Here is a 17686-nt window from a genome sequence, read left to right as displayed (position 1 = left end):
TAATCAATATTGAATTTCCATTTAAAGAGAAAACTTCTGCCTTAATAGCCATCATTTTTGTTGACTGCATCATCTCATTCAAAAGCAGACGATCTCAGCAAGATTTAAAAAAAAAAGTTTGCAATCACCAAACATCCTATTTAAAGCAGCACAAGAGTCCAAAAGCAAATGACATTTTTTTCTCTTTTGTCCTTTGCAGTGATGCCCATTCGGTATATTAGCTATTGGTTATCACGTTCAAGTTGGGCTATCTTGAGAAAAACTTTCTTTCCGCTCATTTTCATTTCTGTCAGACTTTCCATTATAAATTTTATTTTCTCTGCCAGTAAAAGTAGTATGAGGTTGCAATTTGGCAAGAACATTTTAAGCCTGGGTGTGATTTCCGTACCCCAATTTGATTTAAATTAGTTTTGCCATGTTTAGTGAGAACTAAAAAAAGTCCATTTGGCCGCTCTGGTTTGTCTATTGGTTCGTTTTCCATATTATTTCAAAAGTCTGAAAAGGTCACCATGATTATTTCTCAGAATTTTATGTAGAAATGTAATAATAAATTCATTATGATACTATTACTATTTTTAATGAAAACAATTTAATTGACAATCAAGGACCTGCCGGCTTTTATTTTTCAGCTAAAATAGCCCACTTTTTAAAAAAGCCACATGTATATCACTATCAGTGTTAAATCCTCAAGAGAAATGTAATATATACATATAATATTTTAAACCTGATACATTTTTGAAACAATACACATTTCTCCAAGACAGTGTTTTGCTACCTGTTGCTTACCACTGCTATTTCTCTACACCAAACAAAAGGCTATTGGGGGACTGGAATAAGCAAGTTGCCATGTAACAGTGCTCGCCCTAGAAGTCCACAGGATACATTTGTTATAATACAATAAAGCAGCTTTTATGCTCCTTAGGGCGTATCATCGAAAGGTTTTCCATCCTGCTTCTCTATAATGGAGTCGACAGGAGAAAACAAAAGCCTCTCCTCCATGCAAGTCACTCACCTTGCCACCCAGTGAGGGATCATTTCAGCTGTGATCTGCTATTTAGACTTGAAGCCCAAGATACCGAGAATCTGCCTTTCTTTTTGGTTTGCATAGCTGGTGTTAGAGACAGAGATTCAAAAAAAACAAAAACAAAAACAATTCGCCACCACAGAAACTCATTCACAGGAAGACACACTGCTGTATGGTCTGTTCTAGTCTCAAATTTCACAGAAAGCAGAAATTCATAATATGTACACTTTTCATCTCCAACCCCTATTTCCTCGATCGGGGAATTTCCAAAATTTCGCTCTTTTATGAATCCATAAGTGATCACACTGTTTATGGATATTGCTGAGACCTTGCTAAGCACAGACATAGTCAGTTCTTGCAAGGCTCAGAACCATGAAGCAGAAATAATAAAAGGATCCACACTCCACATCTGTATCATGAAGACTTGTTAAGAAAAGCATATGCAATCATACTCTTCTATATAACAGAATTTTCCTGGCCATGAATGTCTCAGAATGAACCTCCCAAGGCCCAGAAATTCAGCCATCACACGCCAGTCCATCCACCTCTACACTCCACCCTCTGCCCCCTTCCACTTCTCACCTTGTTTGCCAAAAAAATTAACTTCAGTTTCACCCGAGGGAAGTATTTCCCACAAACCGAGGGAGGGTCTGTGTCCCTGCACATACACAGACAGACTCACGCGGTCTGGATGATGCTTTCACAAGTTAAGGGGCCTCGCGCTTACTCAGCAGAGGAAATCTTTGTGTCTGTGAGGAATCACGCCAATTCCTATTAGTAAGAAAGGATACAGGGGCGAGGAAGCCTATTCTCTCATTGACCAGAAAAAGAGGCCCAGCAAAACAGAGACCTCTGCCATGACCATCTGCAAAAAGGAAGGATGTTGTCAACTTTCTTCTCCCCAAAACTCTAACGACCTCTGCCTTGACCCTCAGAAACCAGATACACAGGAACAGGCTCTTCTGCAGGAATTGAGAGCTTTACACCAGAGACTCAGCACTGAGAGGCTTGTCGCCCAGGCTATCTACCCCGAACATTTGCACTCACATTCCAAAGATGTTTCCGTTGCGCTGGAATGGCTGTAAATTTCTTTCCTGCAGAATTCTTTCCAAACAAACTGCCATGAACTGTACTCTGCAGCTTGTGTAGCAGGAGTTCTTAACCAGGCACATTCACCTCATGGCAACAAATCTTTTAGATGCTGAATATGACTGCACTGGTGGCTGGGCCAAAGGAGTAAACTTGAAAAACGCAAATATATCCAGGAAAAAAGAAGAAAGAAAAAAAAAAGACTCCACCAGAATTCCACCTTTAGTGGTAGATGACTGATAAGAAAAGGAAACCTCCTTCACGGGCTCTATTTAATTACTAAAGCTGCTTACATTTTTCAGGATATATTAACCAGTTGTTTTAAAATTTTTAGACGGATTTTTTTTTTTTTTAATGTATCATTAAAGAAAATGGGAGGGTGAGAGGGTTCAAGAGAACGAGCATTCCCTTTCCAACACAAAAAGAACACACATTCTGTTTGGGTGAATAATAAAACAGTAGAAAGCTCTGAATATTAAAAAGGAGCATTAAATTCTATCAAGAGTTTACAAAGAAATCAAGGCACTTATAAAAAGAAAACCTAAGTCTTCAAAAAAAAAAGATTTTAAACATATGATTAATACCGATACTAAAATTAAAAAGAAAGCATCTATAAAATCTCAATTGTCTAGAAACAAAGCTTACACTTTGGGCTAGTGATAGTATTTTTAGAACTGGGCTTTCTCTGGAGAGTTAAAAGTATGCAAATGGAGAGTGCACAGAGACACAAACGCACACATGCTATACCTTTGTATTACACTGGCATTTTATTATTTAATTAAAGTACTCTTATTTTTCAAGCTCACGCATGCTTCCCTTGAGACGGCTTTGCTGTTAGCCTGCTGGCCTTGACTTCCAGCCAAAAACAATTCAGAAACAAAAAGGGACAACAAATCATATTTTCACAGACATTTTTATCCCTCAATACAACCCTGTTTTCACACAACATCATACAGTCCCTATGAAAACTATAATTTAGGGCACTAGCCACCCGAACCCTGGGTCTGACACATGACTGCACAAAGTATTTCCAGTGTAAGAAATTCTTAGGTTCTTAACTGCAAATAAACTCTTTTGATAGAACCACTTTAACAGACATCGCTGGTTTGCAAACAGTGCCCCTTGTACCGGCTGATGGATTAAGAAATAAAAAGAAGCCAGTGAATGTAGTTCTGATACGCCAGAGATCTAAAGATGGGTGTTTATTACTTGCAAGCTCTGTGTTATTTCATTACTTTTTAAAAAGAAAGGCATCGGCAGACTTTTAGTGCATCTGAGTGTCAGTCTAAAATGCATAATCTAATTTACAAAACAAACTGATTTACCAAGTTAATTCTCTCAATCCTTCCCCATGCGAGATTCTCACTTACCTGGTGGCAACCCTGTAAGTTTGATTCTCTCCCATAAGATGAGTATGAGCCCCTTTCTGTTTTACCTGCCAAGAGAAACAACAAAAAAAAGTGTAAATTGTGTCTTTTCCTTTAAAAAAAATCTCCTCCAGGTAACAGACATCTACTTCTCTTCCCCGATGTTTACATACGTAAAGTAGGCACTACTGGCAATGTATGCAAGCAAGAGAGGGAATAACACTTCCTCACTCTGGCTATGATAAACTGGAAAAAAATATCCTTCATTCCTATTCTTAGCCAAACTGCTCCACACTTCCAAAAACTGTCATTCCAATGGCCTCCACTCTCTCTAACAAACAAATTGTCATTCCTTATTTTCACTTTCTTTCTCTCTCACAAAATTTAAACAACTTCCTTTTTATTTACACAGCAGGCAAATTATCTATGTAATGACCCTAGTCTAGTAATTCCCATTGATTATATTGACACTTAATGGTGAGGCCAAAGCTAATCAATCAAGGCTTTCCAGATGGTGAATATAGCAAAGAAACTATTCAAAATTCTGAGTCTCTCTCTCTCTCTCTCTCTCTCTCTCTCTCTCTTTGTTTTTAAACTCCCTTTCCCAGGAGTGAATCACATCATGATCAAGATGATGATGGAGTTTACTTTTGGGAAAGAGGACTTCTGAAAAATTGCCCACTCTAAACCCAAGTTCATATTCTACCAGTAGACCAGCGGGACATGGGATAATGGAACATGAAGATCTTGTTCCAATTCTAACAACCCAATTTTTATCTATAGACAGCTTTACAAAGATGCATACAGCCTCAGTGCTATTTGGCCACATTTAAGGATCAAACTAAGGCTGATCATTTGTTTTTTTAACAGTAAGTTTAGCCTTAATAATCAGCAAAGAAGACAATGAAACCACATCATAAGAGATCTAAGCAGTAGTTTAGTTAGTGACATAGAAAGAGTCATCATAGAAAATCGGTCCATCCCAGGGCATTAAAAGGGGCTAGTGACATGGCCACGAACCCAAGAACACAAACCCCACCTCGCCTGAGACTGAAGGATACTTACTTCTTTCTTTGAGACTAGAGTTTTAAGGAACATTGTACTTTACACCTAGGGCTATAGTATTCTTTTTTCAATGGGAAAATTCAAAACTAGTATTTTGAGGGGCTGATTGCATATCCGTCTAAAGTTTATAACCCCCAAATTTTCCCCTCTCAACTGAGCCAAATTAACACAAATGCTAAAAGTAACAGCAGTTATTTTTTTATCTTTTAGTTCAATGGCAATGTTATTAGTGTATGTCTTCCTGCACCACACAAAGAACGTATTTTTAAAAATTTTATATCTGATCAAAAGTGTGCCTTGTATCTAAGTCAATATATATAAAAAATGGAAGATGATTTTCAAAGTAAGCTAAACCTGCGTCTTAAAATTAACCCCCTCTCTCCCAGTATTAACTTTTCTACTGATTTCAAGGAATCTCAAACTTGGGAAAACATCCCCCCACCCCATTTCTGGTACAGTGTTCAGTACAAAGTAGAAAATCAATGCCCATATCAGTTTCAATGCTAATGAAACAGGATATCATCTCACAGAATGTCAGTTTGGGGAGATCTAACAGAATAACTCAAATTGTATGAGGATTTTACATTGAAGAAAAGATTCATTTACCTGTTCAGCAGTGCAAATGGTCATACAGACATATCTACTCTTCTGAGTAAGTCAAATACAATCTATAGATACCCTTTAACTTCTCTTTACAAATATTACTAACAGAAAAGACCTGGCCTTTATGAGCTATCAAATGACGTCTGTCCTTCCTTAAGCTCTTTCATCTAAAAAGCTTCAGTACAACCACACAATACTTCACTTTGAGATAATATTCACTTGTTTAATAACTAGAAAGCCAGGTAGAGAGGTAGGTAGGTAGGCAGGCAAACAGGCCGACAGAAAGAAACAGAAGAATTTGCTCTGACTTCCTAGGAAATTGAACATCTAGTGTCTTGCTTTGGTAATTTCTAAAAATTGGATTGTTAAATACAGTTTGAAGGAAGAAAGGCTCTCTCTCTCTCTCTCTCTCTCTCTCTCTCTCTCTCTCTCTCTCTCAGCTGTCCTCTATAGAATTTCACCACCTGGCATTATTTCCCAAGTAAAGTCCAGCACACAGACCTCAGCGAGATAAAATTTTCTACCAGGATTTGTCTCAAGTCATATAAGTTAGAGCTATTCCTTCCATTATTTTAAAGCCAAAATGTCAGTGTAAATAGTAAGGATGAGAGATAGAGATAGAGATAGAGATAGAGATAGAGATAGAGAGAGAGAGAGAGAGAGAGAGAGAGAGAGAGAGAGAGAGAGAGAGAAGATAGAGGTGAAAGGAAAGAAGAGAAATAAAGGGAGAGCAGAATGGAAAGAGCAAGTGGGTAGGAAGGGAGGGAAGGAGGAGGGAGAGATGAGAATATGAATTCATGCTGCAGAGTCCCCCAAAGCACTCTTGGCTACATGGGCCCAGCATTCTTTACTATCATATCAGATACAGACTGCTTAATCTTAATTTTGCTTGTTAAAAAATATTTATCCAGATACAAAAATAAACCCACTGCAAATTACAAGTTGTCAGGGTTAAAAATCTACTCCTGTTTGTGTGGGGGAGGATAAGAGCCCAGCATAGACATGAATCATTCTCAGTAATTTGAGTGTTTCCATGACATCAATGGGCACCCGTCCAGGACTCTGTCGAAGTCTGCGAGGTACCAAAGAGGCAGTGCAGCCAGCAGGAGGCCAGGAGGTGCGCTTTTTTCTTTTTTTTTTTTTTCTTTCCTTTTTTTTTTTTTTTTTTTTTTAGGATTATGCTCCTTGTAAAGATTTCATCTGTAGCATCCACTTTTACCATCAAGTAGATCGCTCCACAGATCACAAGCAAACACATTTCATTCTGATAGTGTAAGCCTTTAACTTTATTACATCTTTTTGTTCCCAAATTCAACTATAAATCTGCCCTCAGAGCCCAAACCCGTTTGGGAGCAAAACAATCAGGGATTGTGGATAAACCCGAGCACCTTCTCAAATGTATTATTATATCTATTCCTATCATTTCCCGATGACAAAAGGCAGCCATTTTACAATGACACCTCAGTTTCTAGGAAAATAAATATATCTTTTGTGTAAATTGTCCCTTAAAAATTAGCTATGGCTTGATGGTGGATTTTCTGCTTAAAATTCACTGGAACATTTGTTTCAGATAATAAAATTTTCAAGAGTACTGATAACATGTTTGAGCAGGATTCTTAAGTAACTATGTGTGCTCGGGAACACAAAAGCTCCTAAATATCTGCATTTACTCTATGTCAGGCACGGATTTTTGTCACTTATACCAACTGGCTGGCGCAGACAGCTTCTTTCCTCTGTTCTCCATTCTTCGCCACCCACTTCCCCCCATCCCCACAACCACAACGGAGCTTTGAAAGAACTGGAGATTCTATTTTTCCAATATTTAAAAGAGATAGCAGTGATGAACAAACGCGGCGCATTCACTGCGGAATTTTCAAGACAACCCTCCAGTACTAGAATGCGACAGCCGCTGCGGATATTTTTTTGGCACGAAGACAATGGTGGCAGTGCCAAGCCCCATGGCTAAAACTACTCAAAAGAGGCATAAGGGTAGCATTAATCGCTCAAGTCTTTTACTGCATGGAGTACTGTTGTCCATATTTTAAAAACTAAAAGTACCCGTTAGTAACATTTGTTGTATGCCCAGAAAAGGGGGTGTGGGGGGTACGCTGAAATATATACCAGAAACAAATCTTGTCAGGCATTTGATTCATGTTTATACCTAAAAGGACCAAATGTTAAATTTCGCTGCTGGTGACGGTTTGCAGTGCATGAAACACGAATGGTATGACCTAATGAAGTAGTATACTGAAGGCTGAATGAAAGCTATAGAGAGGAATTCATGAACTAAGTCGACATATTGGCTAAACAACTTCCTTCTGCAAAAATGATGTATACACGGAACATGTAATACTATGTCACAATTTTTTAAATTAAACAAGAAAAACGCTGTAAATGAGCAGACACAACATCCGTCAATCAATCCTTCTACAGACAAAGGAGATCAACACGCAGCCCCTTCTCTAGAACAAGTTGGCATCGACAGTGAGCAAACAACCTAGAAAGTCAACACGTGTTTTGTCCAAATTGAACCCACCAGCTGCTAAAACCTATATTTAAATTTGATTATTAAAAATGGCACCAATTGACAATCAATAAAAGGATGCACTTGCTTCTTCTGTTGCCCTTGAAAAACTAACCTAAGCAGAAAATACAGCATAAGCTACTTCCAATTTTTTTAAAGACTAATATTTTTACTGATCTATTCAGTGATCTTTTTATCTTGCTCCCCCAAGAAAGATAAGGGAAAAAAACGTGTTTTTGGTTTTTTTTAATTTAGGGGCAGTATGGTTAACAAATGCCTATATAATTCCAAATTTAATACTTTTATAGTCTTATATAATTTTCCATTTGACTTCTTTCTTCCAATATATCCACAGTATCCTACTGTAAGGGAATGTCAAGGGAATCACATGAGAATTAAATGTTACATGAAGGAAAAAATGGTCTCACATGTCTATTCATTCACAAGGATACATCTGAGAAGTATCACCATTGGTAGATTCCTACACCTGGACAGTTCTAATCTACATGAAAAGAACGAGAGACAATAAGAACAACTTAATGATAATATGATTTCTGGAGATAAGCTGTGTGACACAGAAGATCCCACTGGTGTTTGACCAGTAGGATGAGAACATGGTCGTGTTTTGAGTTTCTAGCCTTTCGTTCTTAAAAAGCCACTTTATCACTGAAAAAGATGCACCTATAGAGTGAAACATACTCCTTGAAAAGCGATGCGAGAAAATTATCTGATGCTGCAGGACAATACGAAGCAAGGCTGTTTTGCTGTTACCGCTCATTCTGGGAACTGAAGAATAATCCTTTTGTTCCATCAGACTAGGGAACTAACTCATCATAACCACAATCAAGTCAGAATAAATCTCTGTCTTGAACCCCAATCTATTTCTATTAAGTTTTTTTTCACATTTAAAAAACTATTTCATTAAACAATGACTGTGATTCTTAGAGGTTCTGAAACTATACATGAGGTTATTTACATTTCATTCATCTTTTCTACGCCTGCCTTTTCCTCCTTGTGTTCAAATAAGAAGAGCGGAGTCCCTGTCATGTGTTACCCACAATGCAAAGGGCTTACGTAGACTGATTTATTCAATCTGCCCAACAACCCTGTGAGTCAGGTGTATAAAGAGCATTTTACAGATGAGGAAACTGAGATACAAAAATTACCCAAGATCACACAGGAAGTAAATGATAGAGCCAGGATTCAACCATGCCAATTGATTCTAAAGGCTATGCTCGTTGCACTATTCTGTGTGGCTGGTATTCGAACTCTGAAAAAACAAAACAAAAAACAACTATATATAAGCAAGAAGCTCAATACTGAAACCTCAAACCCCAGAGCACAAAACACTCAATGGATTTAACATGAAATTAATAAAAGTGTCTTACAGATGGTGATAATTTACACATACATGGTGCTTTACTCCTGAAAGATCTCTGGGTACTTTATAGCAGTGCAAATGATGTACACCAGAACGTGCGACATCGTACAATAAACTACAACCATCTCCAAATTTACTCGAAGCAAGTCATCAACAAAACATGGCAGCAAACTGCATCTCTACACGTTCCCTATGTGAAGAATATGACTCTGTTTAAAACGCACAGAAAAGAATAAAAGTAAAAATGTAATTATAATACAGGACAACACAGCATCGCTCACATGTGCTTTTTGTGGAACAGTAACCCCACACAGGCTCCAGAAAATAAAAGGGAAACTACTTAAAATGGCCTAGAAAATGTTACAAGCTATCTATATCCCTCTTCTCCCTCCAGCCCCAGAAATTTACATTGTATCTTAGAATGTTACAACCTCTGAAAAGTTCTGTAGTAAAGACATTTAATTTAATATAATCTTTCCTACTTGTTGGAATACACATACCTGCCCCCATCTTTTTGTCTATTAATACAAGTTCTGAAGAACTTTAGGAAGTACTAGTACAAAAAAAACTTAACACTATGGATGTATTGGGTTAATATGTTTGTAATTTTCTATCAAACAAATAATGTAAACCGAATTTTATTTTATTTTAATTGATCTAATTTTTATTTTTTTTTTTAACTTTTCCTCATGTTTCTACGCAGAGACACCTTTGCTATGCTAACTAGCCGGTCAACCTTAATTATCCTTGATCCTAGTTTGGAGGTAAGCATCTGGGTTTGCCAAAAATCAGAAATTGATGTTATTCTTTGGATTTCTAAAATTCAGAGAAGAACATTGGCTCTCTTCTGCAGAATCTTACTATTATCAGGACAACTATGTGCTCATCCACAGGCATTAAAAAATCCAAATATATAAATTTCTAAATGCTAAAAGAATTACAACTCAATTCTAGCAGATAAATGAGCCATTCCGCACCATAGAAAATTCTCTTCCTCCCCCTTTCTAAATTGAGAACAGAAAAACAAAGTGGGGAAAAAGGTGATTAGGCACATAGTTTGTAGCAAAGAATAAAGGGAAATAGGGAGTTAGCCACTTTCCCAGAAAAGCCTAGCATTAGTCCTCTTTTTTCATTGATGTTCTCAAGTCATTAAGATGGAATATTCAGTAATGATCTATAGCTCTGATCCTGGAAAATCATGAGTTTTGGCTGCATTTCATCGTTGAGGCACCTCATCTCGTCTAGACACTGCTGCCTTCAAAACAGTGGTTGAACTAAAATTCCAGGTATGCTGATTATCTTGAGGCATCATCAAAACTCATCATTTTGGGAGACTGCCCATGGTTCAGAATTGATATTCAATTCTCCTTAAAGCTCTTCCACTTGTAAATCACTACATAGTATGCAAAGTAATTTAACTTGCATTACTTAAGACAGGACACCCTAAGAACTCCTAGATGGGCCTTTGAATCTATTTTTATAAGAGAGGTCTCTAAAATTAAGAAAGAGAAACCTGCTAAACGAATCGTAGAGGTTATACAGATATTAAGAGATGAAGCTAGAACATAAACTTCCAATTCCAGCACCAAAGCCCATTTTTACAGTATGCCACCTCTTTTTGGAGTGTTCTTGACGTATTATCAGCATTGCGATAACAGAGACTATTCCACCTGTTTTCTTCTCCTTGTGACCACAACCCTCCTCTCAAATAATTTTATTTAACTCAATTTGTAGGAAGTCCAAGAGGGGGACCCAACTCCTTTGATGGGTTAAAATGTTAGAAATAATAAACATTTTGAGTGACTATCCTCTGGAAGATCAAAAACTACCTTCTCAATGCAGAATAAAAAGAACTGCATTACATTATTTTACATGCCCTATACAACAACTGCCAAAATAATCCCCCCACTCGGTGCCATGCTTAGGAGATATGCAAACATTATCAAATTAAAGCACGTGAGTTTTATGCTTTATTTTCCAAATGCAGGGAAATCTTTCATTGAAAATAACACTAATTCCACAGAGTGTGCAATTAATCAACATAATCATGGGATAACATAGCTGTTTGGGGATGTGTGTCAAATAACCCTTTAAGGCCACTAAAGTGCCACTTGAGCCACCAGAGTAATGATTTTCTGAATCAGCAATTTGTACAAGGGTCCCCTAGAGACCTGAAGGACTAAGGGCAACCCCGAAATCACTCAACTTACTTCTAATGAGTAACTTACCACTGGCTTCACGTAAATAAGATCTTAATAGTTCTGTCTGCCCTATTTTATGTTTCTATTGCAGTCTGCGTCTGGGATGATCGGATATAAGCAAGGCAATTACAGACTTCTGTGGTCTCTGAAGAAACAACACATGCACTTGAAATCGTATTTTTTATGCAAAGATACAATAATTTTTCATATAAAAATGAAAAAAGTGATTCTTACAATAGATACTAAATTTATCAAAAGCAAGCAGAAATAAAATATTTTCACTATATTCTTAGGCACAAAGGAAGATATAAGATGGACTTGGGGAAAAGTAACCCCCCCAAAATTCAATTTTAAGGCTAAGAAACCTTGTGGATCATGAGAATCATTGGTAAGACTTTTCTTAAAACAGATTCCTGGGTTCTCTACCCCAGAGAACTTGCATTTAGCGGAGTGGGATCTGGCATTCCACTGGTTAGTCTAACTAGCCAGGGGTAAGAGTGACAAACTAAGTGGCAGGCACAATCTTTAAGGTTACATTAAATGAAACTCCAATATACCTGGTAACCAGGTGGATAACGAAAATACAGTTACTACCTGATCCAACCTCTTTAACTGAATGTTAAAAAGAGAAATAATTGCTATCTCCGAGGCCCTTTCAGACAGTTACCATGTAACCATTTCATGGGTTAGAGAAACCTTTTTCCAGGTAGCCTTTCAATCCGTCCATCTCCACTCATGAAGTCTGGTTGTTTTAAAGAATGTAATCTCATATTACCAGGTAGAGTCCCCTAATCACCAACAGGCAGGGGACTCCTGGAGAGAAGCGGCCGCTCCGTGCCCACCGGCCGCTGCTCTGAAAGCATCTCTCCCCCATTCTGTCCCAAAACCAAAGTCATCGTTAGCCTCCAGGATCAATCTCTAGTGAACATGACTTGGCTTAACTTAACGGGCCCTCCCACCCGTTTCTCCTTGTCCCTGCTCTACTGAGGCATTACACGCCCATATCGAGGGAGGGAGTCTGGTTCTTTGATCCCTCGGGAGGAGGACTCTAACATTTCTAGCCAAATGCAGTAACGAGAACAATATCGTACGAGTAAGACTTGGTTGCCGGGCTCCATTATTTGGAATTTATCAGCAAATTTTAAGAAAGTCAGTAGCTACATTTCACCATGCAAATCACTTTTAGCAATAATTTATTTGCTGCCCATTAAACATGATGTCCTAACAGAGTGTTTCCAATATGAAATGAAAAAAAATGAATAACGACCAAACTTTGAATTGGGCACAGTGGAACAGAAAATAAAAGGTTTAGTATTCCATTTGCTATAGCGTGTTTATATAGGAAAATTACATATTTTAGCACCTGGCATGTAGGCGATGGCCTCAGTTTTCAAGCTGAGCTTACAGCTAACAAGAATATAACAATTATCACCTCTTATTAAAGAAACCACACGCATTTGATATGCTACTCAAAACTGCACAAAAATAAAGGAGTTGGGAGTTTCATGAAGATTTTAAATACAGTTTATACGTATATATAAGTATTATACTTACATAGTTGCACATATACGTAAATAACATTTTTAACACCAGACAGGAGATAATGCAAGTGTCACTTACATATGTATCTGTAATATAGATGAGCATTCTTCTAGCCCTAGAACTGAGTTACTATTGGTCTAATAATCCCTGAACATACACCACATACACCACTGAGAAGTTAAGGGGAAATAGCCCAGAATTCAGAACACATTTCAGGGCATCCACAGAGCAGCAGGAAGGCTGCTAACCACTGAGCCTGCTCTTCAAGGTCAAGTTAAAGAGAATGGACCTGCGAATACCAAACTCAGAGGCAAACAGGACCAAACTTCTGAGAGTTATACTGTTCAAAGAAGGTGATAGTTCACAGATAAAATTACACAAGCCTCTAAGTTCCACACTGGATATTTGAGAAAAGCCTCCTAATTACTGAATTGATGAGCATGACTAAATCAAGAGACAAAAGCGGGGGGGGGGGGGGGGGGAAGGGGCACAGGAAGGAAAAGGAGAGGCAGAGGAAGGATGCTCAAAGGAGGAGAAAGGAGAAGGGGAGTAGTCAAAATAGTGACCTCATTCTATCAAAAATATGTAAGAAAATAAAATACATTATGTGGAGTTATTATTTACAGACAGCAATGTTCACTTCTGAGCCTTGTAAAAATGATCATCTGATAGGTAGGAACAAGGTCCAAAAAACATGAGATTCGGAAATAAATATTTGCTGGGTGCTGGCTGCTGGAGAGTCAGTGATGGACATTATTCTTAAGAGGTAAGAGTTCAGATGGCTGAAAGGGGGAGTAAACCCAACAGCGCTCATCAGGAGGGGGCAGAAGGGGAATGTTGAGGAGCAGTGAAGAAGAACACACCCTCATCTCCGGAACAGGCGGCGATAGGAAAGACCTGTGTTTGAGATTCTACGCAATATGCCACTCTCACAGATTTCGTGGGAACTTGATATTTGTTAGAATGCTGTTGGTAGTTATTAAATAAATCAAGGTAAGTAAAAACAGATACTTATATGATTTATCCAAAAAATTTTTTTAAGTAACTGGTACCTAAAATCGACAAGATGGGAAAACTTAGATAACATTTTCCCCCTTCCCTAGCTCTAAGTTCTTGGATCATTTCATATTTTGGGGTGCTGGTTTGGGAGTTCTGATGGAATTTGCTTACAAATTAGAGAAATTTGCAATATAAGACAGAAAAAAAAAAGCTGTAAAGATCTAAACTGCCCTCCCCATATAATACCTACCATAATGATTCAATCAAATCCTTTCATTTTGGAGATATGTACAAATGATTTCTACATAATTATCATAAAGAGTTTGATGAAACCTTGTCAACAAAAATCTTGCTAGTTTAGGACATATTCTTTCTACAGATTCCAGGTCTTCACTACCAGGACCCAAGGATACTCTCCATCCAAGCAATGGCAGAGAGGCGAGGGTGCTCCCTGTGTGACTGCCCTTGTATTAAGTTAGTCATGTGACCTGGGAATAAAAAGACCAACAGTGATTTGCTCCTTTAACATCTCATACTCTATCAACAACCCAAAGAGGCAAAACAAGACCAAAAGGGTTCCACTCCAATCACCATTCTCAATGTTTACCAGGGAAGATCACTTAATTTGATCTGCAAGGAAACCAAAAAATGCCTTTATAAACTAATACAATGAAAATATAAGCTCATTTTCCTTCACAAAGCAAGTGGAAACTGTCAATCCTATCAGGGAGTCCTATATCAGGGATTGCCTACCACATCCTACAAAAAGTAATGTTTCAAAATTTCAGTAATTTATCCTTTTAAGTCCATTCCAAACTTAGTCAAACAAAAATTCTTCTTAAGTGCAATCAGGCCAGGAGGAACTATGAAAATACAATTAACAGTAATATAAAATCAACCATGTAAAAACTCAAGAGTGGCATATACTTTACGTGTTCTCTAAACTAGCCAAAGTTTATTTAGCCAAATCAAATTAAAACATCAAAAACTCAAACAAAAAGAAACCCTTCATTTCCAAATAAAAACAAAGTATTAACCTACAACTTTATAATTACTGCAAATATATGATTAGTTGTGTTAAAGTGCAAAAACAAAACAAAACAAAAAACAACAAAACCCCAACCTTGAAAAGTAAAAGGAAGAATCCCACACATCAGTAGGTTCCCAGCTGAGCAGCCAGCAGAGGGCGCACATGCCCCAACAAGAGCTGGCTCTGGCGGGGCACCACTGAACCACTCACTCGTTTAGGAAAAAGCTTGACCAAAATTTGAATGCAGGGAGGGGGGAAGGTGGATCGTCCTATCTGTGGCATTAATAAAACAAATGTGCTCAGTTTAGGATTAGTAAGAAAGACACATAAGTACACTTTTTTTTGTTAAATATCAACTTGAACAGATTTCTTAGCTGCTTTATTGAAAGCTGTTCATTCAAAAGAAATAATTCTTTGTATACAAGTGGGGCCATATCAGTTCTCAAGGACACTGTGGTTTTTATAGATCTCTATTAAGAATTATCTACAATACATGAATTTGCAGAAGTAAATCAAATATTAAATTTCTAACAAACACATTTTTTTGGTGAGTATATTAAACTGCTCTTTGCAAACAAACTGTATTTACATGTGTCATATACAAATGTATTAATTAATTTTTGTAACCCTAGAGCAATCGAACATGTACCATTTTATGGTTAAATTGAGACACATAAGTTATTTTTCCACTGGTTTGTACTTGATTATTTGTAAATTGCCTATTCTGGGTCTCTGTATTATAATACTTGCTTTAGGGTTCCAGTAGGTTATACTAGAAGAGTATGTACAGCTATGTACGTACACGTACATATAGAGAGGGCACTGTTTATTCTTTTAAGGAAGTTTTCCTATAAATGCAAAAGTCACAAACTCCTCTTACTGCTTTCCAAGCTTGTGATTTCAGAAACAATATCACCAATTGAAATGAAAAAGAATTACTTCATGAAAGCACCAAATTAAAATCAACATCAAATACTATATTTTTTACATTTGCAGATAAAAATTAAATAACCCACACAATGTTCAGTTTCTACTTTCAAGCAAGTTATAATAAATGGAAGGTGTGCACTTCAGTTTCAAAATAGAAAGCTTGTAGGATAATTAACTGCCACTTGTCCATCCACCTAAATGACCATTTCAACCTCACCTCTACTCACCAAACAAAAGCAATAAGCCATGTAACATCTTCATCAGGTGATTGTTTTTTCAAGCATTCTTAGTAGATTTGAAAGTTGAACTTACTTTACAACATCTACAAACCAGGTGGTTTAGGTTTCATGTAGGTCACGAAAAATAATACTTATCATTTGGCTGATGTGGCTACACTGTTTCTGCATAAGTTAAAATGACGATGTTTTATTATTCCTAAGCACTCAATTCTGAAATGTTTGCACAATCTGTTAAGTCCAGGCGCACTTAAATGATTCTGACATGCAGCCTGCTAAGGCCAGTGACGGGGATAATGCCTCTTTACGTGGGTAAAATTTTGTGGCATATAGGTCATTCTCTTAAGGGGAATCAACTGTGTGCCTCTTCTTTGCATTTCCACCACAATCCTTCATCCTGCAGCCTGGAGCTGAGAGTGAAATGCAAGAAAGGAGCCGAGTGCTCAAAGCAAAAATCTGCTTCCAGGACAATCCATTATATCTGACAAGTTAAATGTTCCATGGTAGGCCATATGGCATCAGAGCAGGCCCGACGATGGAAGAGGGGAACTCAGCAAATGCATCACAATTAAGGAGTTTGGCTACAGACTTTACTTTGAATTACTTTATTTTTTATTAAATTTTAAATCCTGTCCCCCCACCCCCACTCGTTTTTAACTGAATCTCTCTTATGAGACAATTTTTAAAGAAGTCCCACAATTTCTTTGTCATCTCACGACTGGGGGTACTGAAATCTAAAGTTAAGGTACACATGGCCATTTTCATGAAACGGAGTTTCAAAGAGGAGGACCTGTAGCCTCACTTAAAAATTTTCAAGACCAATAATTTGTAGATCCTATCTGTTCACTAGATTAAAATATGTAAATGAAAGTGGTCATTAGTTTGGGACATTTCAATGAAACTGATACAGACAGCATTAAATGAAACTAGTTTCCATTTTCAAGTCTAAAAAAATCTTAAAAGCTCATAAACAGCATGTTCCTGTTTCTTCTGTGGTTTACTTAATAGTAACCAAATTAATAAATTAACGGAAGACTATCTCGTTGAATTTAGCTCCTTTAAGCACCACATCAAAATGGAATGCTGCATACTCCTGTCCCACGTCCCAGAAACTAGTCTTACAAGCGTTCTAAGACGCTCTGATTAAAACCAGGTTGTCTATAATAATAAATTGTAGTATAATAACCAAGTTCTGCATTTATTACATGAAAGGAAAAGATTAAATTAATGAAATAAACAAAAATAGCATCATTATACAATGGTATATACCATTATACAATAAAGAAAAAAAAATGTTCCTGTTTCTCCTGAAGAATTCTCAGGAAGAGAAGTGAACCTACAACAGAAACTGAAAAAGGTTTCTATGGAAGTGTCCAAACCCATCTGGCCCAGTGTCAAACAGCAATTTTTATCAACTCCCTCACTTCCTAGAGATGACGCACGATGCATTCTTGAGCGAATATAATATGAAATAAATTGTAATGGGTAGGTTTTTCTAAACAATAATGATTATCGTTTAAATACTCACACTGGTTTGCAAACATGAAATTCATAATAATTAAGAGAAACATGTATGCATCTTTCCGAAAGAGAAGACGCTAAGACTCATTTCCCTAACCTATTTTCACTCTCCATTTCTCCAGAGGGTCACTATTTCCCTCAAACGTACCCGCTTCTGCCTTAATTAAGAATAAC

At 37.3% G+C, this 17686-nt stretch overlaps 1 protein-coding gene across 33 annotated transcripts in view; it reads right to left on the bottom strand.

The window, feature by feature from the left end:
- Positions 1 to 17686, bottom strand: part of TCF4 (transcription factor 4) — a 345626-nt gene that overhangs the window by 173649 nt on the left and 154291 nt on the right. For 28 of the 33 annotated variants that reach the window (XM_019722094.2, XM_019722107.2, XM_074339930.1 and 25 more), the window contains one exon: positions 3484 to 3548. In XM_019722094.2, coding sequence (XP_019577653.1) covers positions 3484 to 3548 — 65 coding nt within the window. Of the gene's footprint in view, positions 1 to 1012; positions 1090 to 1606; positions 1741 to 3483; positions 3549 to 3653; positions 3968 to 17686 lie in introns of those variants that run through there. The other 5 variants (XM_019722145.2, XM_019722137.2, XM_019722129.2 and 2 more) reach the window with 5 other exon arrangements.

Source organism: Rhinolophus sinicus, linkage group LG09 (genome assembly GCF_036562045.2).
Source record: "Rhinolophus sinicus isolate RSC01 linkage group LG09, ASM3656204v1, whole genome shotgun sequence".
Taxonomy (NCBI): domain Eukaryota; kingdom Metazoa; phylum Chordata; class Mammalia; order Chiroptera; family Rhinolophidae; genus Rhinolophus; species Rhinolophus sinicus.
The sequence above is the reverse complement of the archived record's forward strand: the minus strand, read 5'-3'. Positions and strand labels throughout refer to the sequence as shown.